This window comes from Aptenodytes forsteri, unplaced genomic scaffold (assembly GCF_000699145.1).
Source record: "Aptenodytes forsteri isolate BGI_AS27 unplaced genomic scaffold, ASM69914v1 Scaffold151, whole genome shotgun sequence".
Classification (NCBI taxonomy): domain Eukaryota; kingdom Metazoa; phylum Chordata; class Aves; order Sphenisciformes; family Spheniscidae; genus Aptenodytes; species Aptenodytes forsteri.
The window spans coordinates 2894354-2920320 of NW_008795939.1; the positions used below are offsets into that span (position 1 = coordinate 2894354).

Here is a 25967-nt window from a genome sequence, read left to right on the forward strand (position 1 = left end):
AATATGTGAACATTAGCCAGTTCATCTTGTCATTAGATTGAATGCAGTAGCTGGACTCTATACAGGAACAGTAATGAGAGGATTCATTTCTTTGGCTTAAGTTGGTATTTGGCTCCCTCTTAAAAATCGGTCATGCAAACACATTTTGGATGTTATGCTGCTAAGCTTTGAAAGTCTGTGGACATTTTAGTTGCCACCCTACACTGAAGTAAGTGGCTTGCAGCTTTGTTTACATAGACATTTGGCTATCATGTCTGTATGTTTGATTGTGTGATATGACCATGTTCCTATACATGATATATATTTATTTTGAGAATCTTCACAGCATTTTAGACAGACATCTCCCATTAGAGAAACTTAGTCATGTGGATTTTCAATACATTGTACTTAAACATATCAACATGTCTGGTTGCAATGTGAAGCAATTCCAATTTTACACTGTTGTTTCTGATGATAATATGTACTTCTGTTTCTGCTGTACATAAACATCTAGTTGGTTCACCATTTGATGTACATAAGAAAAACCCATTGGTGTTGGTATGAATTTGTGAGGAAGGTCAAAAAGGTTGAATGACTTTGTGTTTACAGAATATCTTAACTGCTTTGCTTCTGGATATTTTGTAAATACCATAGTATTCCACATGTGCTTTTCAATATATTACTCATTCCAGAAGTGTTTCGTATTAGTGATTTCATATTAGACCGTAGGAATGGCCTAATATCTATACTTTTATCATCAACTGGAATTCAGTTCACTTAAAAAATCTGAGCGTTCACACAACTTCATTGCAGGAGACTTAATTCTTCATCCTTTGCTTCCCCCCCGCCTTTAAATCTCTTTCTTTCTTAAAAAGTCCCACTAGAAACATTAAGGATTGAAATATTAATGTTGGTTTTAATTTTCTCATAGGATGTCCTAAAATACAGAAGGCTCAACATTAAGGTCTAAGCTGTGTTTTTAATTTATGTTGCTGCGTCTGGTCAGCTGTAGATACTCGTATGTATTGAAATTCCTTTCTCTTCTCAAACAGGTGTAAGTATTGAGGAGGTTATGCTGAAGGATCTCAAGGAGATTTCAGATGGAGAAATCAAGGTAGCAATTAGTACTGTGTACATGACACTGGAGGTAAGAGGAAACCTAAACAACGTAGTTGGTAAACAGCCCTATTGCATATAGAGATGGTTCTTTAACAAAGATTTTGAGCCAGTTGTTTTCTCAAGATTATATACGAGCAGAATTTTCAGTGATTTAATTAACTCTGAGAGAAGCAGTAACTGTTTGTAGTCTGACTTAGATTATTATGCATCTGATTATTCCTTCCTGTTAGTCTGCACCATAGTGTGTTAAAATGATGGCATCAGCAAACTGCAGCCTTTGGGCGGGTTGACGCTGTGAGCTTTCTGTCTAGTTACTAACTGGGACTTTGTCCTACCTTTCACTTACAGTATGGCATACAATTTATAAAGCCACATTAGCGCACTCAGCTTTTTGAGAGGAGGGGATATTCTTTTATGCCTTCCATAAACCTATCTTGCAACTGTGTAATGAAGCGTGTCCATTGCCACATTGTTTCTACCACCATTTTCATTTAGGCAAAAGGACCTCGACAGGACTGAAGTTCCTAGAATTTTGATCTTTTGGATCAAAACCATAGATTTGTCTTTATGAGTGTCCCTGAGACAGCCTGAAAGTGGCTGCTTGGATTTTCTTTCTTGACCAGTCCCAAACATTTTGTAATCGCTTAGGGAAAACTCTTGCGTAGTATGTTTTCTATCATTATTTCAAGGTGATTTGTGTTATGGGTGTCAGTAGCTATTTACCTTGACCTGAAGTAGATATGAATGTTACTGGCTATTATGTAAAAATATTAATTAAAAAATATTAATCTTCAGATCACTGAACAAGTGTGACATGGCAGTATTACTTCTGATGGAAGTTTGCGTACTGATATATTGATTAATAATAAAACTAACTAGATTGAAGAAAATATCGACAACAAAGAGACACTTTTACATAGTATATATCTGCAATTTACAATCTCACCATTTGCCTGAAGGTTACCCATACAAAAGTATTTGACACGCAAAAGAAGTTGTCATCTTCTACTTTTGCATTTTACTTTAATCAAAACTTTATTTTACCTCAAGTGGTACTAAAAAAAATCACTTGAATAGTTCTTCCCTGTGTATATCTCATGAGATTTCTTACAACATGTCTTTTGTGATGCATTTTACAAAAAATAAGGTGCTTCTTGGTTGAAGAAGTTTGTGGTGCAATCCAGCTAATAATTATCCACAGATTTCTGCTTGCATACTAAGATATACAAAGCAAATTGGGTAGCAAAGCTTCAAGAAATGAAGCAGAATCTGTTAGTTTCTCAGTGTCAAGCAATCTTTACCAGCCACCAAACTTGCACTACTTTATGAACCATGATTTTGCTCCTGAAAATTATGCCAAGGTTGGGAGGAAAGGGGATGGGGAAAGAGTATTGTAAGATAAATCCCCAAAAGAAGGAATGGGATTTTTAAAAATTCTTAATAAAATCTTCCTCTTCTTTTGTTTTAAGTCTTTCTCTTTTATTCTGTCAGTTTCAGTGAATGGTGGACACACAGGGCTAGTAATTAGGAGCTAGCTTTAACATTAGATTTTCTTTTTATTTATTTTCCTTTTAATCTTGTTTAATAGACTATGTAGAATGCCGGCCTTGCACTCCACAGATCTAAGCTCCAGCTAAATGTGGCTCAACTCATCTTTACTGCTCTACATACTCAAATTAATCATCACCAAAAACTTGTCTTCCTTTTGGTCGCAACTTACAAATTGAGTTTGGCAACAGTAGGTTTTCATTGTCCTAAAAGCAGGCAAATTTTCAAACTTTTTTCAGTGATTGTGTAACATCTGATGCTGACATACTTTGTTCAAGGAGTGTCAAGACCTGGTGGTCAAGCAATAAATGTTTCATAATTGTTTTTCTTAGGACATATCTCGTGGCCATCATGGAAGAAAACAGAGATTCAGTTGCATGTAAAAAGAAGAAACTGATCAGTGTTTTACTGATGTTAGGTGTTTTTTTATCCCAATCTGTTAAGTAATTTTATGACTAGCATTTTTGATGGTAGTTTTCTGGAAGTTAAAAGTATCTCTCTTCACTTTTTGCTCTCTGTTGTTCTGCTGTGAGTAGTTTGCTTCAGAAAAGGCTAATTTTTCAGCGGTGTAACTGCTTTTTTTCCAGTTATAATGTTTTCAAAGTCACACTTTGTACTAAAAGGACTCTTAATTTCACAGTTGGGATGGAGATCCATTTTGCGTTTACTGCATTACTGCCCTGTGTTCAAACATTTTCTGAACTCCCTGATTTGCAGTGCTTGACCAGCACAAGGCCTTTTTTACTTGCTCTTATTAGAGCCAGGGATGATACGGTCTGTACGATGGTAAAGGAGATGGCTTGTAAAACCATTCTGCACTAGTTACTTCACCCAGTATCAGAAACATGATACATATAAGGGAATTATAGACAAAACTGTCCAGACTTGTCTGTATATTCAGTTTAGAATTCTGTTATGAGCACAGGATACACAAACTTTAATGGATTCGCGATGTTCTCAGCAATAATAATGGTAATTTGTTATTCATCCTCAAAGTGCTTTACAGACATTACCTGATTAAACATTAAGGGAACATGAAGAACAGGCTTGGCTTTGCTGCAGGTGTTGAATCTCTAATGTGTTTGCTTCTTCAGAAATCTCACAAGGTCAATTTTTTTTTTTTTTTTTTTTTTTATAAAAAGTGACATTACCTGATTAAACATTAAGGGAACATGAAGAACAGGCTTGGCTCTTTGCTGCATGTTGAATCTCTAATGTGTTTGCTTCTTCAGAAAACTCACAAGGTCAATTTTTTTTTTTTTTAATCAACAGGTATGCAAAAGTATCTTTCATTAAAGTGCTTTCCATAGGCTTGATTATTTGCTTTGGTTCAGTGGTCTACCATGTAGGTGATAATGCTAATAATAAAGGTGATAATTATACGATTATAGTTGGGTAGAGTAAGCTGTTCACAAGCATGCATCCACTGCTGCGTTGGATGTGTGTCATGAAGAGTGAAAAGTGTTGCAGCTCAATGCAAAAGTATCTTTCATTAAAGTGCTTTCCATAGGCTTGATTATTTGCTTTGGTTCAGTGGTCTACCATGTAGGTGATAATGCTAATAATAAAGGTGATAATTATACGATTATAGTTGGGTAGAGTAAGCTGTTCACAAGCATGCATCCACTGCTGCGTTGGATGTGTGTCATGAAGAGTGAAAAGTGTTGCAGCTCAACACTCAAGCTCTGATTTCAGTCAGTTTCACAATAGTAAAGACAGAGATCAGCAAGTCTGATATTCTGACAAATGTCACACCTCAGTAGCACATACTCAAATGATTCTAAGCTTTCCTTATTTCTGTTTTTATGGCAAGTCTTACAGATCTTTACTGAAAGTAGATTCTGAAAAAATTCTCTGTTCTTGAGAGGGTGGATGCTTTTTTTAGCAAAGTCTTGACCTGGAGCTAAGTTCCTTTCCCTTCTCTATTGCTGATTTCCTATGTTAAATAAATAAATTGTTTCCTCAGTTTCCCCTCTGTAAATAAGGATATTAATCTTTTATTTCATAAATGTGCTGTGAATTTAAATTAATTGAAGCTTGTGTTAGATATGTTGCTATAAACCCTATTTTTATTAGTATTGTTACAGATTTCCTAGTATCTGTGGCAATGCTTTCTGAGTTCTGTACTTTATAAGGAAGGAAATGATGGTAACTAATAAGTCATCATTTCTAAGTTAATACTCATAATTACTTCTAGTACTATTGGACAGCAGTACTCAGACGTGTAGGACACATGCAGGTACACTCCTTCTCTCTAGTTTCTCATGAAGAAAGACATGAATGCAAAAATAGTAGCGCAATTGATCTCAGTGCTTTATTTGTATGTACATACTGATATCAATCAACAGTGTGTGACTTACATCCATTGTCTGTTGGCTTACTAGTTGTCAACCGACTGCTTTTTAAGTGTCTTGATAAAAGTGAATCTTTCAGATACTAAAGGAATAGACAGTGTTGTCATCAGTGATAAAGGCAGGGAAGGCATTTCGTGTGGATGTGTTTAGGTTTCTATAAGAGTCTATATGCAGCTTTGCATTTCTTGAGGTAACTACCTTTGGATCTGGGCTTCCTGGATTTAGGTGGCATTAAAGCTGTAAGTTGAAATCAGACCTGTGTCTCCAGTGACTGGCTGCCAGAACGTATGCTACTTGGATTTCACATGCATAGCAGCATTTTTTCAAGAGAGTGACAAAAGAAAAGTGACAGTGCCCAGATCATAGTTATTTTTGTTGCTTTTGCCAGAAAGTTTCCCCAAGTCATAATAATGATTACTCCTAGGATATTGTAGCAAAATTCAGTGCATGTGTTACAGTTAATTTCTGTTACATTATGTTATACCCTGAGAGTATGTTTTGCTTGTTCTCTGCTGGAATTCTCTTGGAAATGAGAAATATCTTCTCAATGTGACTTTCTGTGACAGTCATTTTTTTCCTAAGAAGGGAATACATCCTTTGTAAACTGAACTTTATTCTCTGCTTTCTTAAGTCTAGTGCACCAGAAGAACAATCCAGGTTTCATGAGTGTTCAATTTAGTTGAAATGGCTCATGATGATGTAGCTTAATAACGTGTTTGTTGGACTAAGTCCTTAATCTTTTGATTAATGAAAATTTATTCCAACTGCTCACAGAACTTAAAGTAACTTAGGAAGATAGAAAATCAAGTTTCTCCAGGGAGAAGCAGGGCAGTCAGTTGAAAACAAGGCAAATAGTCTATGATTGTCTGCTATTGACTATTACAGACAAGGGAATAAGTGCGTTCCGAAGGCTGACTGATCTGTTGGGGTTCTTGTTGATGTTTCTGGCTGTGGTATCTGAAATTTACTTCAGAAAGACAATTTCCAGGTTGTAGAGGTTGTGTCATCTTTTAGTATTGTAAGGTTGGAGCCACCTCTATGGGGGTGCCAGCCAAGAGGTTTAGAGAAAATGGCAGAGCCTCACTGAAGGCTGCTGTCACCAGTGGTGTTGCCCCAAGAAAGTGACCTGCAAGTTCGTGCTGGCACAGTGAGCTTGACTGTCCTTAGGTAGCATCTAGTAGTCCAAATGAGTTGAGGATGCAACCAAGTTGCAACAGCTTTCCTCTTTGCGGCTCTGTGTCTCAGAGAAACTCACAGCACAGTGGCTGCTCCAGCAATAGTAACTCAGGAAATTTAGAAATGTTTGGGCGCACAGTGGATCTGCTTCCTAATGAATAAATAGTCTGATCTCAGAGAGGCGGTTTAATTTTCAGGCTGTTTCGTAGTACTAGTATGGCATGCAACTATGTTACTAATTTGGACAATTTTATTTGTGTATTATGAAAAGTGATGCTTTTAATACTTCCGTAAAGCACATCAAGGATCTCTGTCTCAGCTGGAGAATGTCAAACAAGTGCTAGACAGACTACTGCAAGCAGATAAGTGAGATTACCACGTTTGTTTGAAGGTTTGAACTTTTGTTGTCTGTAATGATTGGACCATAGTTATGTATTTGGGAACTTTTTTCCTGCAGTATAAATATAAACATATTTTAAATGGCATCAGATTGGTCCATAAATTTGTTTTTAATGCTAAAAACAAAACAGGAAGAAAACCCCAAGTAAACATGTTAACATTTAATCTTCCAGTAATGGAATTGGAAACAAAATTCTCAGCAACTTACAATAGCAATGCTGTTCAGAGATATTTTTCTGATGCCTGTTGTGAGAAGTTAGGGTATGTAAAATAAATGATGTATGGAGCTGTAGGAATGCGACTTTTGCAGACTACCTTATGTCTAAGGAACATTAAACATAGGGTTCTCGTTTAGCAAATAAATAACCATTCATTTCAATGGCTGCATAGTCTGGACTTTTGTGCATATTTTTGCAAAGATGAGAAGAGGCCATTAGGGATTTAATATAAAATAAATCGCCAAGGGGTCTTCTTGTAGTCCTAGTCTTTCTGCCACATGGTGTGTCACTAATGTGCATAAATGGGCTTAAATGAATTTGTTATCTGTATTACATTTGCAGTATGTATATATTTATATATTATTTTTTAATTGTGTTTAAAAATAAAACATTAAATACATCATTTCTGAGAGTTGAAAACATACCATTTGTAAATAAATCAACCTTAATTAAGGTCTTAAAATGTCAGTGTGTGAGATCTGCCTGTGGGAAAATGTATAATATATATAGTACACAAAGACTGAACATACTTTCATTTGCTTTTTCAGAAGTATTAGGAGGATTAAGTCATCACCTTATAGGACTGAGTAATGCAGCCAAACATGCATTAATGTAAACACCGTACTCATGTTTAAACGTCAGACTGCCGTGTTCTGGAGGACAGTAACTGTTCTGTTGATGCCTCAGGTCAGCCGAAGTACCCCAGTTGTAATGAGTACAGTCCCAGGTGTGGAGAGCTGAGGCAGACCTACCTGCTGAATTCTCTGTTGTAGTTAGTTACTCGTCTCTAAAGTTATGAAAAGAAACTGGTAGGGAGAACCTTAGACTGTTTTAAGTGCTTCATAACTAACTGTGTGGAATCAAATGGCAGCGAAAATGACATTGATTACAGTGATTATCTGGATTGCTTATAGTTTTAAAATCAAGACCAGATCCCTTCCAGAAGATGACGTGAGGGTGGTATGAGCTAAAGTTTCCCTACTCTGTGAGATGTTTCTGCATGAAGTCATGTAGGATTTCAGGCAAGGTGTTCATTATGGTCCCTTGCGATGTGAGAAAAATATAAACTTGTAAAACTGGCCAAGACCATTATATTTATCAATCAGTCCAGTTCAGCCTGTGCTTAAACCATTAAATAACGATTTATTCAGCTGTCATTTTTGCAAGTTGTATTTGATTATTTTATTCTATACTGCTGTCATAACTCGTAGTAAACCAGAAGCATCAGAGATTTTGTACTTGCACTATCTCTTCAAGAATGCATGAGGTACACAGTGATACCAGGTCTGCAATGGAATGTATGTAGGATTTCAGTTTATTTTGGTGTCTGAAGAAATTGGGTAGACTTCATCTGTTATAATTTGTGTGACATCTGGTCTAAATTTGGCCAATGCTATTGTTTATGGTTTTGGCTTTACTGGTTTTGTTCAATCTTGGTTCAAAAGTTAATAAACAAAGTAAAATAACTATGAGAATTATTAAAGGAATAAGCATAGACATTAGATTAATCTATTAACATTACAGTAAAAATGTGCTTGTGTTTACAAGTACATTGTTCAAGAAGATAAACTATTTTCTTTTGTATCATTTATGAAATGTGTTTAAATAAGATAATTTCTTTATGAAATACAGCTGTATAAATTGCACTATCTCTCAGCTAAATAAAATGCTATCATCTACACTATCATTATTGGACTGCATTCCTGACTTCCACAAAGCTGACTAATTTATCATTTGTGTACTCTTCTAGTTCTTGTCAGTAGCGTCTCAGCTCAGCTGCTCATGGGGCATAGACATTGACAGCGGGAGGTGCTGTTTTGAGAAATGTTCAGCATAAAAAGATTTTTTTCTGTGAAATACAATACAGTTTTTAAAAATTTCTATGCAAAAATCTAACTTGGACATTTAATATTTTAAGATCTGGCCATAATGCATGAGAATATAGGAACTGATAACAGTTAGGGATAACAGCAATACGAATATTACAGAAAAGTTAAATTTTGTTTTCTGCTATTTAGTTTATGTTTTTTTCTTTGCTATTGTGTGGGAAACAACTTAATTAGAACATTAAACTGCTGATCCAAGGTTACTATATAATTCCAGATATAAGTAAAAGGACTTCTTTTGGGTTTGCTAGTGATAGTGTTGCATTACTACAGAAGACAGCAGTTCTGTCCACAGGAAGCGACAGAGAGAGACAGGGTATTTCTAAGCAAATGTTTGTCTTGGTGACTCCTTTTGTGTTTTTCATTTAGAAACTAAAACAAACCCCCACATTTAAAATCATGCAATATTTGTTTAGAATAGTGGTATTTTGATGCAGAAAACCAACAAAATATGTCTGCTGTGTCTTGAAATATCCATTTTGTTCCATCTGTTTGGCAAAGAGTGTGCCTAAAACACCTTCTGAACTGGAATGTAAGTGGATGCTTAACACTTGTAAACATTACAATAGCCTGTGTTTTTAGCATACACCACTGAATTTTATACCTTCTGCTACATATCAGGAGCCTAGTCCTGAAGCTATTGGTTATTTTAAGATGTAGGAACATTTTGGAATTTTGAATTAGTCAGATCAAGTGCTCTGTAAGATTTTTCAGCATTTATGTTCTCTGGTTAGATGATGACAGGGAAGATCCTTCTTTTGACTCTGTGTAACTGGGTACACTCTCAGGCTTACTTGAAGTCAAGTGTTTTGTCTGACTGAAAACTTTAGGGTTTATTTAATTTTGTATACATTTTAAAATATTCCATTTATAATACTGGGATCAAAAAACCCCAAACTGATTCAAGTTGAAACCCTTCAGTCCCTATTTGAGTATTCAAATTCAGAGTAGCTAAGAACACCAGCTGTAATTCTACCAAAGAATGCAATTTTTCTTTCTCTCTTTCTAGGAGACAGATAAAGTTTTTTCCAGAAAGATCACCGCTTCTTTATTCAGAATTATTCACAGCTTTTCTGTCTCTCTAACAAAATGTAGTTTTCATCATAAAGCTGCTGCATGAATGTTATTCACCAAAAGATGCCATTTCTTCTGCAACTCCATAGCTAGATTGCTTGTGTAAATTTTATTTTTTATATTTAAGTGAATACAGGTTAAGTCTAACCTGCAGGCTCTTTGACCCTAGAAAACCCGTTGTTCAGAACTCCTGTGTGTATTGCAAGCATTGCAACATCTTACTTTTTGATCCTTTTTTCCTTTTCTATATAGACTTGATAAAGTATCAAATGAAAATTCCTTCAAGGTAGTTTTGTACTGCTTTGGGGATAGAGACTTACATTATTTTTCTCCATAAGAAATTCTATGTATGAATATATTATTTTTAGTCCTGAAATTGCCCCATTTCTGAAATAATTACAATATCTTTAACCAAAGTTGCTAAGTACATATTGAATTTATTGTTTATGATAAAAAGAGTAGGAAATGTTCAAGGTCTTATGTAGGTTTTTAGCATTTCTTTTTCTCCTATCTGCCTTTTTTTTTTAATTACTTTATCTGAAGAATAATCTCAGTAATTTGAGTTTCATAACTTTCTCCATATTTGTGATTTGTCGTTAATAACAAAAACATGCTTTGACTGAAAACTTATCTATGGAGAGATTTTCCTTTCTTGTGCTAGCGTAATTCTTGTGGTTTTATGCAAATCCACAGAGTTCTCATTGCTGTTTAGGTAACAAAGGTAGAACAGGACACTTTCTTCAGCTGTGATCGTGTAGGTCTCAGTGCATCAGAATTTCTTATGCATATCAGGCAGCTGTCTTCCAGTACTCTTACAGTCCCCTTTCCTTCTGAACACAAGATAAACACAGCTCTTATGCTGATATAAAACAGGAAAAAGTTTATTGAGTCCACTAAGTTTATGCCAAATGAAAACTATGGCAGCTGATTATTTTATCTTCCCCAAATAAGAAAAATCACAGTATTTGCATTGTAGAGATGGGGAATTCAGGTGTATATACAACCCTTTCACACTTGGGAGAATGTTATTGTCAGTACTGTAAGAAAGAAATAATGAATCTGAATATGCGTTGCTTGGTTCTTTGGCTCAGGTCAAACAGGACTATAAAGTCAGTAGTAAAATCAAAGAGAGAACCTGGCAGAATTATTTGTCTTCATTGCCAGATGCTTTTTCTTATTCCTTTGCAAGAACAATGAAACCAGTTGAAGAAAATCTCTCCTACCCTGGATTCCACCTTTGCCAACAAAAGCTATTAGTTGGTATCTATTTATTGCCAGTTTTAGTTCTCTTTACAGAAGGACAAATGTCACTACTAGATATTCTGTAACCTGACTGCATTTCAGTATTTCTGTCTTGCTGTTGTTCTTGCCTTTTTCTTAGTCACATTTCCAAGGAATTTTCATAAAATATGACTCTCCCTCCCTCCTCCCTCTCCCGGGGGGGGGGGGGGGGGGAGGGGAAAAAAACAAATGTAGACTTACAGAAACAGAAAGTTAAGAGTAAACAGAGTCCACAGGGAATCTTCTTGCAGTCCAATCTTCTTTTTTTCCCCCACTGCAAGATTGCCAGAGAGATATAGTCAGCAAGCCGTGCCTGGATTCCACACTCAGAATTTGATTTTTTTAGATTTCATGGATGCCAGACATCTGTGTATGCTGCTTCATTCTCTCAGTGTTTGTCACAGACTAGAAAGGAAAAAGGTTGGAATAGATTAATTTTGTACCCGAAATGGGAACTGTTAGGTCAACTCTTTGGTTAGTAGAACACCATAGACTTACACTAGCTGTGGATTGTTTTAGCTGAAGAAGGATTTGGGGATGAGTTTGAATAAATGGCAATTGTACAACCAAGAACTCCTGTAATTGTGTTTTAAAACCAAAAATTTTAACTGAGCACTGAGTTAAGCACTGGTTTTTGTCAGATTTCATCACGTACTGAATAATATTCTACTGAAAATGTATTGTTTTGGTCTAAGAAGTTTGTCATCTCTTCTTCTCTATATAAATAGCATTAGCAGGTTGTTTCTCAGCATTTCCTATTAACCAAGATTTTCTAAATAAAGGGAATAAAGATAATTCAGAAACAAAAAAGTGATTTTCCTTTCACATCTCTCAGTTGAGTATTTGCCATATGGGTTGCTCAGCATCACACTCTCAGCAGGTCTAATTTATGGTAAACACACAGTGAGTGAACAAAAAAAAAAAGGCAATGAAAATATTAATATTCTCCCCCCACCCCATTTTCTTAAACTGAACTAAACACATTCAGGTTCAGCCCATATAGTTGTGGCATTTAGTTGACCATGTATGTATTTGCCACTCACTGAAATGCTGCGCTTTTCTTGCCATCAGACTGATTTGCTGGAGCTTGCATGGCAGTGTGTAAATTATACCTTCCCTGCTCCGATCTGGCATGCTGCCAGGCCCCCAGGGCTGTGCTCTCTCCATGAAGGGCAGTTGGTGAAAATATTGCTGCTCTCGCTGTGGCATGGGGCTTTTCAGCTTTTCCCTGGGCCTTCACAGTAGGATCACCAACGGAGTGAATGTGTTGATGCTCTAGTCCACTGCTAGGATCTGGAACAGGCAAAGAAAGAGATATAAAATAAATAATGGTATGGATTTTTCTTGAGACTCACAACCATGGAAATCCACAGCATCAATATTTTGAAAACCTCCCATCTCCCACGAGTTCCTGGGGCTTTCTCTTACTGTTGCATATGTGCTTTCTTTCTCTCTGTGGGTTACCTTCTCCCTCTAGGGACTTTGCTGCCATAACCGTCCTTCCAGGACTCTTTGGAGCTTGGTCAACCCCACTCCTTAGCGTGCCTGTGCGAAGAATCACTGGAGAGCACAAAGTACTAAGCACATATCAGCAACCCAAGTGAGCACTCTTTCATCAGTGCTTCCAGCTTAGGGAGTGAGTTTTTTCACAGGAGGGTCTGCATTGCTATAGTTAAAAAAACCCTAAAAACTCTGTTTTACAGTTAGGAGCCCGCATATCTGAGCAAAAGAAACTCCATTGCATAAACAGATGCATTGTTCTGAAAATAGAAAGTGCTGCCATTACACACTTGATATTGTAATTACAAACAGGAAATAGCTACAAAAGAAAATGCTTTAAAAAAGACGTGGTTTGAGTCCTGCCCTCTGCCTTATGGTCATACAGTAGACCTTGGTAATGCACATACTTTCCTTTCTGCCCAGATACTTTCTGTTCCAGCAAGAAACCTGCACATTCCCATTCCAGATCTGAGGATTCAGCCAAATAACTGAGAACTGTGCATGGTTCAGATTTAGAAGAAAGTGCAATAGTCCTGCATTGAACAATCATGATAGAATTTCCTTTAGGCAACATTTTTTCTAAGTCTTCAAGAGGAAATACTTCATTTACAACACCTGCAGGTATTTAGTTCAAATAAATAACAAAACTCTTTCTTTGGATCCTGCTTAATGTTTGTCTCTGTGTGATCTCCACAGGTTGGCAATAAGATCCACAGGTTGCATATTTAACTTGTATATTAGTATTTCCAGTTGTGTTCAATTTACCCTTGTTCAGTCTTTTGAACAGGGGTTAATTTAAATGGCCAGTTTTGTTTCTCTGCTTATTATTGGGTATTTTATACTCCTCTAGTGTGCCGCATCTTGTTGATCTTCTCCATGAACTAATCTGTAAATACTTGTAGATGAATAAATAGAAAATATTGGTTGTTTTATCATCTAGTATGAATTCTTCCTTCATGTATATCATTAGCCTAATTGTTTACAGTGTTCCAGTCAGTTACACTTCCACAGATCCTCTGAGGTAATGGAGTTGTGTTTTGTAATATAAATCAATATTTACTCAGAAGTCAAACCTCAGCCTCACTTCCTGTGGACTTCTAGTACTATCAGTGTAGCAGTAAAATCCAAAGTGAGATTTTCAAGATGCCCGGGTGGACAGAACCATGAAAGTAGTCATTTTACTAATTCCTATTTATGCATTTAAATTTCTGTGAACAACAGCCAGCTGAAGTCAGGTGCCACCAGTGACTGTTTTGGACTCTCTGGATTTTATACTTTAACCATTTTAGAAAAATGTTAATTTACAGTGTCTTCTGTCAACTGGAAATGGTTGGGAGGTTAAAGTAAATTAAGTGATGAGGGATCCTTTGTGTACTGTACACTCAGTCATTGTGAACTCACATTCTGAACACATTTAAAATGCCATTGAATTTGGCTATATTTTTGATCCATTATGAAAGACTCAAAAAACAAGCATATTTTCAAATGGCGTTCTGCACAGTCAGTGATGTATCTGTGCTTGATGCCACTATTCTTCACAAAATGTGATAATAATGTTATCTGTTAACATAAAAACAAAGTTTGACTCCACAGAAGCAGCTGGAAATGGATAACCACAATATGCTTAAATCTCTTAGGAACACACTGTTTGACATATACTGCTAAAAGTTCCTCATATTTAGGAATTCTTTTAAGCGAAATACTTGTGCTGAGTCTCAGCTGGTGTGCATGAAGGAATATTCATTTCCCAGTGGTAACATGGAATTTGATTTTTTAACCTTTTTAATATATATTTAAGGGATTGAAACACTTCAAAGAAAAAAACCCCATACATTTCTGGTCCTAATCTAATTCAAAGGGGTTTTATGGTTCTGATTCCAGCCTTTTCTCATGTTTTATGTATAGACAAATGAGAAGGTTATGTCCTGTCCAAGCTAGCAGGGAGCAGAAACAGTCCCTCTCTGTGACATCCAGGAAGATGATCAGTTGGGCAATGACAAATGGATGTTTACTGGGTGAATACTGCAGGTGATTTGAAAAGGGATTGTCTACAGCTTGGCAAGAGGGTCACGCTAGCAGCAGTATGTGCTAAATCATTATTTTGTAGTTGCAAGTTGCAAGAGAGGGGTATATGAACCTCATAAGATATGCTGGGTATTTCATGCCTGCAACTCCATTATAGTTTAAAATTTTAAAGTATGGTTATTATGTTGTAGTGTTCTGTGCATAGAGTCAGGCGAAGTTTCTGCAGTAGAAGTGGGTGGTGGAGGCAACTGAAATGAAGGAGCTTTCAGGGATTCGAGGTCTGGTCAGAAAGTACATTCCAAGAGTCAGAGAAGATGTACGAAATGATGGCAGAAAAGGAGAGTGGGCTACTATGGCAGAGAACGCAAAGGCATAAACCAGTATGAGATGTGATATAAACCAACTTGAAGCTTCACCAACTTGTGGGCTTCAAGAATATGCCATATTCTTAGAGATGAGGCTACTAATTTGTGGCACTGCATGCCACATAAAAATGTTCCATACATTTATGTGTGTGTGTACATATATGCACCACATATATGTGAGGAACACGTGAGCTGTGAGAAATATGAGCTGTCTACCTGCTGTGTAACATGAAATTTTTGCTACATGGAAAATGAATTAGGCTCACTCCATTTTGTCTTTAAATTGCCCATTTTCTTTATTCTAATGCAATTTGGTGCTCATTGCTGTCTGTGAGGGTGTATCTAGATTTCTGACTCAGATCCTGAGAAATAAATTTCTAACTTTCTGAAATTCAGCCATGTTCTGAGAAAGTACCTTGCCAAAGTTTCTTGTTTAAAAGAAATGGAGAGAGGCTGGAGTCTCTGCTGACATAACATTACCAACCAGGAGTGTCATTTCTTTCTTCAGTTTGACCATACGCAAGCAGTAAAACTGACTCAGTTACGCTTGGTAGTAAAATCCTTTTCCAGAACAGCTTCTTCTGTGTATGATTTGGCTTAAACTTTGCTATTGACAATGCAGATTTCAGAGCTGGAAGAAGTATTTGTGGTGAAAGTCAACTGAAAGAAAGGGGCTTTCAGGTGCAGAGTGAGTTAATATTGCCCATAGGATGTTCTAGAGGTAAGATACAGTCCAGTTTCCATTGAGGAAAAGTATAATTGTAAGCAGATGAGTAGCAATGCTGTTATACCAGAGATATAGCTTAGGACAGCATCTTGGATGGTACCTACAGTAAAATATTTTACTATTTGGGCAAAGCAGAATGAAGATCAAGATGATATGATATGTGGAAATAACTGCATAATTCCACAGATCAAGAAAACTAGAGACAAAAATCTCATGCAGATTCAGAAGATAGCTCATATTAGGTCTTAGTTAATAGTGTTTCATAATCAGAGACAGTAACGCTGAAGCTCTTCACAGAAGTATAAATGATTTGTAATCACAGACAGTAACGTTGAAGCTCTTCACAGAAGTATAAATGATTTTGTTCCAGAAAAGAGCTTATTTTGGGTCAGAAGATAGAAGCTTTGTTCTCCCAAAGAAAAAATTGCATTAGTTTTGCAGTATCTGTATAATGCTTGTTTTCTTGGTAGTTTTAAAGATACCCCATTGGTAAACCTTTAAAAAAGGATCTCTTGACCTCATGAAAAAGTTAGTTATTTGGAATGTTAAATGCAATTAGAGTGACATATGGTGATAATGTGATAAAGCGTAAGGGTTAAAGGTTGAAGGAACCATGGCTTGGCAATTAGCAATGTAAATGAAACATTCATTATCCAGCATGCTGAGAAGTTGATGAACTGTACAATAAATCTGAGCCCAAGTCACTACTGAGATAACTCATTTCAGACATAACGGTATTTATTAGGATCCTGGACATCGTTTTGCATTCTCTGATGAAATATCTTGCTTTTTAGAAATATTTTATCCATTAATTTATGTGAAATAAGTCAATACTAAAAATTCATAAGGCCCTAAGCAATTCTCCAAATAATATAGAATAAAAAAGGGAGAACATGAAAGATATTGAAACTCATCCTATCTGGAAGGATGTTTGATTAGATGTATTGGTATCTCTTCAATGCATTGGTATTGGTATTTCTCCAATGTAAATTATCTCCAGTGATTTATACTATTTGAAGCCTTTTTTCATCTTACGAGATAGAATTGAAATCAGAATCTGACCTAGTAAGTAGAGAGCCAATTATTCAATGTTGTAAGTTCCATTAATACATAAAATAGGGTATTTTTTGGTGAGAACACAGAATACAGACTTGTTTGAGAGAGGATGCAGAACATGTTTACTCAGTATTTGTAAGTTCCATGAAGATTAGGATTGAGTGTTATCAGGCATTATTACAGTTAACTGTACTTGTGTCTGTCTTAGAATAATGCTCAGTACCAATAAAACCACAGCTAAATTTACTAACTTGATGATAGCAGTGGTAGATTACCTCCCATTCATTAGACAGTTCCATGAACAGCTTAGGAGGAGTTCCTAATAATAAAATAAATAGTGCATAATTTGTTCAGTAAAAATAACTAAGGAGAAGTTAACAGAAAGCAAGACACACAAATACGCGCCAGCTTTCTTGTCAGTGAGACAAAATAATTTTACGTTCAAGTGATTGGTGGAAACAGAGTATATATTTGGTTTGTGTTAAAAAAATGTTGAAGTTGTTTGTTCCTTTTAAAGGCTATCAGTTTATCATGGCCACAGTAAGTGATACATCATACTTTTTCCTCCAGCTTTGCATCCATTTGGCATTGTTAGAAATTTTGCATTACATTTTATTTTACATAGATTTCCCACTGTGGAATAGACAAGTTTCTTACTATTGAGGCAAAATATTTGAGTAGATATGTATTAATGACATATAAACTCTGAGGGAGTACCACATCTTGTGTAGTTTTCATGCTAGTTCTGTGAAATGTTATTCTTATGGATCATTATGAATCCTGAAAGATCACATAATGATTTATGAATTGAGCCAAAACCCCTCAGTACTCCCTTAATACTCCTCTATGAGTGTCTGATGCACATAATTCTCACTTGTCACTCAGTGTCAGCAAGAAATGCAGTATTTGTTCAGTAGTACAAGGAAATGTAATGCACTGTTCAGAAAAAGAGTTTAATAATATGTATTCTATACGGAAGAGATAGCATTCCTATATGTATATAGTATGGTATATTTGCATACTGTTTTGTACTACACTGAAAGTACAAGGAACGTGTGAGGAAAACTCTAAAGAGTGTTGGCTCCCCCCTCCCCACCCTTCATTTATTGTACAGAAAACTATTCAGAGACTAAGCTTACATGGTATATGTATTGAAGTGCTGAAAATTTCTTTCGAGTAGGCATCTGTCAAATACTTTGTATCTTCAATTTCTTTTTGGAATCTCTAGTTTTATTATTCGACTGAAAGTTCCTTGGGTCAGCATGATACACAGGGTGGAGGATGCAGGGTGTGTTGGAGATCCTATGGGAAGTCTGTAACAGCGGCAAGAATTAAATTTAGTAGTCTGAGTTCTTTAAGTAGCAATTTAAACTCAAAAAAGTCTTCTAACCTTCTTGGAGTAATTGAGATGGCTGAGTATTATATATGTCCCCAAAATAGGTTGCAAAACAGCTTTAATTGCAGGAACTACTTGGTTTCTGCTGTGGTTGTGTCAGAACATGGCTGTACTTTAAAATCTAAGTTGTGGGAACTTAACGGTGGGTGAAACACATCAGCCAGAATACTTATTATAGAGACAGATGCAAGAGCTGTGTTGAGCACAGCTCTGCCAGAACTGAGAATGTAGCTACTAAGTTACTATAAAATTGTGAGGAAAATACTATTTAATAACTCTTATAAAGGGTCTCTTATGTAATTACCTTTGAATTTCCCTGGACGTCTACATAGCTTTTACTTCTGCGGCTGTTGCTGTGCTTTCCTGTAACAGTGGTATCCATTAGGCATTAAACACTAAAGTATATAATAGGTCATCCTTTACCCAAACCACTTATGATGATATCTCAGAATATGTCTAACTTATTGCAAGTTAGACATGTTGCATAGACATATGCAACTTTCTGGAAAGATCATAGATGAGATGAAGCAAAAATAAGGCATTGCGAAACTTTGCATAGTAACATGAAGTTACCTACACATATGCTGTGCATTTTTCAGACAAGTTAAGGCAATGTTCTTTTTTATGGCATCCAACAAAATTAAATAATACTGTGACATATGGGTAAGTTCTTGAAGCTCAAATCCAAGCAGTTTCTTAGAGTTCCAAAACTAACAGATAAATAATCTTTCTTCTATATGTTTGTGAATTTCTCAGTTAAAACCAATTGAAGATATTCAGTGGCATATCCATAGGCATGAGGTCCTCATGTAAGATAGGAGGGTCCACCTGTAAATGGAAGAAACAAAAGACTTGAATCAATACTTTTTTCTTATGTTTTTCTGGGTAGACCACTCCAAAGTTATCACCGCTTGTTCTCAAAGGGTAACTCTCCCATCAACAAAATAGGGTCTGTCCAGTATGATGCTAGTGAGTTACTAGTAACCAGTAAGAGTCAGGCTTGAGGTGATTTTGTCTATTTTTTTATGCCAACTGGTTTATAAATATCAGTTGTGGGTTTTGCAGTCTAATCTCATTGGTGGATTTTTTTTAAGCCCACTCTTCTATAGCTGGTTAGAGATAGAAAGTACTTGTATTTTACTTGATCACATTTAGATTGTGCTTTCTAATTGCTTTCCTCTTACCAGCTGCAAGGCCAGAACTAGATCTGACCATAACTCTCTTGGCAAACATGGGGAGAGATGAAAGGCCTTTGACCTTAGACCACGTGTCTTGGGAGAAACAATATTTTTTTTTACTTTTTAGTACTTCTTCTGGCATGAAAACTTCTGGTAATAGCTATGCTTTGCAGAATGGATGTGGAAAAATAGAGTAAACCAAATAGTAGTGGTAAGTGATGGTATGGTATTGAAAGGACTAGGAAGAGAAGGTGGTGGCTCTCCATGTAAAGCTCCATGAATGCCAAGGCACTCCATGAAAAAAATGTAAAGATTCTTCTTTTAGTAAGTTTCCTGATTACTTGAGACAGCTGAGTGCTTATCAGACCACAGAGATTAGCAAGCACAGAGGTACAATGTGAATCTACAAAGCCTGGCTGTGGTTGACGTTTACTATAAGCTAATTACTCAGGAAAACATTTATAGTATGGGTGAAAGGTGCCTTTTTGTAAGGTGGCTACTTAACACTACTCAGAAACAGTACCCACTTAACAGCTTGTTTATTCATATCCTGCTTACTGCATACCAACTCCCCTGTTCCTGTATTGTGGAAATGACAGTCCTGGCTGAGAATTTTAGTGGTAGCTTTCTTCTGTGGAAAATTGGAGCCATCTACTGTCCAAAGAGAGCATCGTTTAAAGTGAAGTGTGTGATTTTTCTGTCTTGTCCTATATCCTCAAAAATTCTCCAGTATTTGTTGTTAGTAGGATATTTGCTAACAACATGGATGCAAAATTAATTAGGTCTAGATGTTTCTAGAAAAAACTTATCCATTAGTACATATACTAAAAGGCATTTATCCAGACTTCAGCATTAACTGTTATTTAAAAATTTATATTACATAGGCAGCTTGAGAATCAGGAAAAAAGCTGGACAAACAGCCATCTGCAAGTGTGCAACTTCTAAAAAACTCATTCAATAAAATTAACAATTTTTCTGCTCAGGTCATAAATAGCTTCCATTCCTAGTTATCTTCTCAATACTTTAAAAAAAAAATCTCATTTGGTAAAGTACCGTTCAATTCTGAACATGACTCCAATGGAAGAAGCATGCCAGGGTCCTAGTTTCCTATTTCTTCCTGATTTCAGATCTAATAGAAATCCAAAAAAATTTGATCATACATTAAAAAAAAAAAAAAACCAAAACCAACCCAAACCTGGAAAAAGTCATGCTTTTTTGCTTTTATCTCTGGCAGGTCTTCCAGTTCAGATCAAACTTTGGAAGCCTGTCAAGATCTTTTTCCTCTAATGCTTCTCCACCATTTCTGCAGGCCACATTATGCCATTGTCTGCTGGCCAGTTGCCCCAGTTATGCCCTTGTGACACCTAGCACTGCGTTTCAAAGTCTTAAACAGGGGTAGCTACATGGAACTAAACAAATAATCATATGTCAGTTTGAGACATAAAATAGGCTATAATCCAGGCAGCTGTTTCTTAGTTGAAATGAGCTATTCAAGAGTAGGAAGAGAGAAGAAACATATAAAACACTTATTTGCTGTTAAAGTCAAAAGATACACACTAATTAGTTTAGCTTGTAATGTTCCCCATCATTTTCATTGCTCATGGCTCATCTCCTCTTATCATATACAAAAATACAAACACACCCAATGCAAATAAGACAGCATTTATGCGTAGGTTGAACCAAATGATTATAAATGAATTGAAGGATGTCTCCTGGGATTGGACATAAAGGTCTTGTAAACTGAAAATTTTATAAACAAACAGCTGTTGGGAAAATACCATTATGCTGTAATAGCTGCTATTAAAATCCATTAGCAATCTTGATGGCCTGTTTGAATTTGATGCATCATTTGCTCTGATAGCATTTCTTTCTAAAGATTTTTGTAAAATATATGTAGATTATGAAAGACAGTAGTAATAGGCTAGGAGATTAACACTGATTACACATTTTACTTCCATGTGCCAATCAAGCTTTGAAGAATGCTGTGTATCCTCCAGTTTAAATGTCAGCGGACAAACAGGAACACATTAACCTGAACAGCTGCAAAGCTTTCTCCATCACTGTGGGAGAAATACACAGCTCTACAGAGATGAAGTATTTCCAGGTTAAAAACCATGTTTCAGGCAACAAAATAAATCTCCAGTGTTTTCCAAGAGTTTATGCGCTCTCCTAATTGATGCCAAACTGTCATTCTTCTCCTGCTTACAGATCCAGATACCATAGTGGATACCAGCTGCCATAGGGGTAGGCATGGCCTGTAGATCATGCTGCTACCAAAATTAGTCAGACTTCTAATGAGATTTTGAAAAATCTGTATGTCAAGAGCTATCTGAAAACTCTCCTCTCTTAAGAACTGTTCAAGTGTCAGTGTTGTATCTAAACTGTCCCTTCAGAAACAGGTATGAAAACCAACGGAGTGAAATGTGTATGTGTCTGTGTCTGTAGACAGAGGTAGGGATGCACCTAGCTTGTTCATGGGTGCTGCAAGGGCACCATCTTGTGGGAGAACAAGAATAAAAGACTAAAGCTTGATAGAGTGATCAGATTTAAATGTCTTTTAATCAAGACTTCTTGTCTGCTCCCTTTTTTTTGTAATGCTCATACTCAGATGATATAATGCTTGTTACTGTGTGTACTTTGTTTCCTATTTCTTCCTGTACCTTGTGTTTTTCAATGTTTTATTCAATGAACTCAGCATAACAGAGAATCCTCTGTTATTCTGGTATAAACTCACATGCCAATTTTATGGATACCCTCTTTTCCCCCTCTCCTACCTGTTCTCAGTTTCTTTGCCATATCCTCTTTCTCCTCTCTGGTATCTGCAAGCAGCTTTTTGCTAAAAGGACAGGCAAAGGATGCTGTATCTTCTACTATTTCCTCTCATCACTCCTCCTCTCCTTCCTGGTGGAAGTACAGTGGTGGAGGTAAACCACACCTTGTATGTAAGAATGTTGTTCTGCTGAAGTGCATGGTCCGTTCCTTTTGTAAGAGGGAGGAATAGAAGGGTTCGTGCTTTAGTGTAAAGAGAGATAAGTGAGTGCCTTTATGTCCTTCTAGCTCTGGACTATTCTGTCTTATTTTCTTTTGCAGATTTGGCATCTAAAATTTTCTTTTGTTAAGGATTATGATACAAGTATCTTCATCGAAAGAGCTGTAGGTCTATGATACCGCTGTTTATTCTGGTGTTGTCTTAACAGAGTTGCAAGAGGCTAAAACTAGAGTAATTAGTAGTTGCACCATTTAACGTGCAAATTGTTAAAAGAGCCTTTACTTTACTACTTATCAGCTACTGCGTGGTTGTGATAATATATTATGCATTCCGTTACAGCCCTCTCTCTAGCACTCAGCAATAGATGGTTTTGCAATGCACAGTGTAGCAGAGGTAAAGCCCTCGTGTCATTCCATATGGATTTTTTTCACGGTTTGAAAGAAGTCTGGATGCTATTTGGAGCCCCAGCTTTCTCATTTACATGTTAACATTTTTAATAATATTTTCAGAAAATAAATGAGGCCCTGAATTTAAAAACATCAATTTCACAGAGCTTGAAGTGAGAGCATTCTGAAAATGGGCCAGCAGGATAGAAAGCTTTAACTGCGGGCCTAATTAATAAGGTGCTCATGCACATATTTTTTACTTCCATGAATTACTTCAGTTCCATGAATTTGGTAAGATTTGAATATATTTTAAGTACATTTTATCTGTAAGTGCATTAGCAGTTTGACCACCCTTCCACCCTGTTTTTACTTTGTTTACTTCAATGTTCAGACAACACAAATTCAACATTTAAAGAATTGTATTCAAAATCTTAGTTTTGAAACCTGAAATTATCAACAGGCTACAGTGAAGTCAATGGGTAGCAGTAGAAAATTTAGTAAATAAGCTGCTTGGTTAGTTAGGTGAAATTTTGCTTTGACATTGCTGAGAAGTACTTGTTTCTTTCCTTACTGTGTTAGACAGATGCTTCAGTGACAATGCATGACTGCATTTGTGAAGCAGAGGGTAAACAAATGTTTTTTAAAGCATTACAGCTATGCATGGCATGCCTGTGGCAAACTCAAATATGTGCTGTTAACTTGCTATATATTTATTTTGTTGTTAATTTTTTAGTTTGTTATTTATTGAGTTTATATTTAAATATATTTATTTACTTTATTAACAGTCTTACTATACAATTTACCTGACAGATTAGGCTTGGCTCAAGATTTAAGTGCTTGGAAGAAAGCTGTAATGGTGTGAGGAGAGTCAATTGTGCTAGCTGGAGTCACTAGCGCACAGAGTAGAATTGCCAACAGTTGGTAAAGCCCATTTTAAACTTGCGTTAAGCAGAGGCAGTACCGACCTAACATGATCAGCACCAACAAAAGTTTTTGGAAACTGATTGGCCTGGCTGCTGAACATACTGGAATATAATGATTTTGCGTGCCACTCGTCCTGTAATGTTAAAACTTAGAGCACTTTTTTGTTTACCAACCCCAACAAAATCCCTGCATTATTGTTCCTTAGCAAAAAAAAAGAGATTTTTTTTTCTTTTTACACACTCAGTCATAATTTCTTTTAAACATTGAGGGTTCCATGGAAGTATCAAGTAAAATTAGAACCATATTAAATGTATTCCAGCTGCTTTGGGCCCTGAGGGCCAATGGTTGTTAAACTAGATTTACATGCCAGTGTCAGCAGAGCAGTGGTCCTGTGCCTCAGAGTGATTAACTCTGAGTTGAATTCAGGGTACTGTCTTGCTTTGCATCTCATTTTTCACTTTTACTTGTCTAGAGAGACAACTTTCTGAAGCATACAAACTGAATAAAGCACGTAGGCTGGAGAGCTTGGTCCTGCCAGTCGTCATCCAAAATCTGCCTTACACACAGCCTGTATATTGCTCTCAGAAACTTTAACCATCTCAACGGTAAAAGCTGCTGTCTTAGCTACTGTAAATGTAAAACAGAGGCAAGGGTGCCACAGCTGAATTTCTGCCTGGTGTAACCAAGTGTGTGTCCCCTGACAGGCATCTGCAAAGAACTTTGTTTTATTCTGTTTTTGCTTGTGTTGGTAATGACTCCTTTTATCTCTTCTGAAGGAACTGACTGTTTAACAAATGAGTTGCTAAAGGCATTTTGCTTGCATAACTGTAAGTGCTTATTAGAAGAATCCTCAGGAAAACTTAAGTGAATTGCAAGAAACTGAATTGCTATTCTTACTTGTAAGAAGACTGGGATTTTTTTGGTGGCAAAGTTCAGTGTATGGTATTTGATCTCTGTCCAATTCCTAGTTCCTGTTCAGAAACAGCCAGTGCATATGAGACTAAAGCCGGTTCCACTGAAAACACATTGATCCCTGTTTGTTTGTGTGTCTTGGAGGAAGATGTTCAGCTTCCTCAGCAGAGAGATTAGCCGAATGACTGGAAAATTAATTAGTCTTTTGTCTCCAGGTGTATTCCAGATGAGGGTTACTTCATATCGACAAGGCAGCATGGGTGGCCAAGCAAGGTGGTAGTGATTTAGCATACAGTGCAAAACTGACTTAATCAAAATAATTCAAAATGCATTTCTAAAATTTTTACATACTTAGCAGAGAACTTTTACTTCCTGGAAGGGCATTTTGCTAAACTTGAGTGCCTGAGAAATAGCATGACTATTGTCTGTGTAGGGAACTGATTGGGAGAATACTTACATGTACATTAGTGTAATGTAAGTCCTTTGAAGTCAGTGAGAGGCTTTCCATTAACTTCTAGTTCATGTGATTCTGAATTGGCCTATTCATTCATGCTTGCAGGGTGAACACCTAAAGGTAATAATTACTATTTGTATTTTTAATATGCAGAGACCCCGGTTAGAGTGGGGCATTTCAAAGCCATGGATCTGTGCTGCTGAAAGGAAAACATTTATTGTGAACCGAAGGATAAAAGTATAATAAAGACTGAGGTACAATCAAAGAGCATTTTACCTCAACGGGAAACTGTATTTGTAATTAGGAGATTTTGTGCAATAGGTAAAATGTATAGAAAGCTAAAACTGAATTCTTGAAGTGGCATCAGTAGTTCTTCCTGAGAATTCAATTGCAATAGGAAGGAGAATGAGAAATTGGAAATGGGAACAGAGAGTTCATGACAGGTAATAGGGAAAGCAAAAAATAATGTAAGTCAAGAATTTGCAGCACCAATAAGAGTGGTCCATTTTTTTATTCTAGACCAGTTATCTTGTAGAATCATTTGCCTGTCTATGTAAATAGAGTGAAATAACTTTAACAAATAAGTAACTGAGGTTTATTCCTGTAGTGAGATTGTGAGTTGCTTACGTAAATTAGCAAAGTAAATGTGATGGGGGAAAAAAAAAGGGTAAAAAATTAAAAAGTCAGCAACTTGGGATTTAAAATTGCCATTTAACCTTTAAACGACTTAAAGAGATTTAAGGGATTATAAATTACTAAAAATTTTGGTAACTGAACCAGAAAACAAGGAAGTGTGAGTGCGTCTGCATGGGTGCATTACTGTGTGAGGAACACTCAGATTGAAAGACAGTAATACTGCACAGATTTTAGAATCATAGAAACATAGAATCATTAAGGTTGGAAAAGACCTCTAAGATCATCGAGTCCAACCGTCAACCCTACACCACCATGTCCACTAAACCATGTCCCTAAGCGCCTCATCTACACGTCTTTTAAATACCTCCAGGGATGGGGACTCAAC

At 36.4% G+C, this 25967-nt stretch overlaps 1 protein-coding gene across 1 annotated transcript in view; it reads left to right on the forward strand.

Moving 5' to 3' along the window:
- The window catches only part of PRUNE2 (prune homolog 2), a 124690-nt gene that overhangs the window by 21890 nt on the left and 76833 nt on the right, over positions 1-25967 (forward strand). The window contains exon 7 of the mRNA XM_019473644.1: positions 1032-1126. Coding sequence (XP_019329189.1) covers positions 1032-1126 — 95 coding nt within the window. The remainder of the gene's footprint in view (positions 1-1031; positions 1127-25967) is intronic.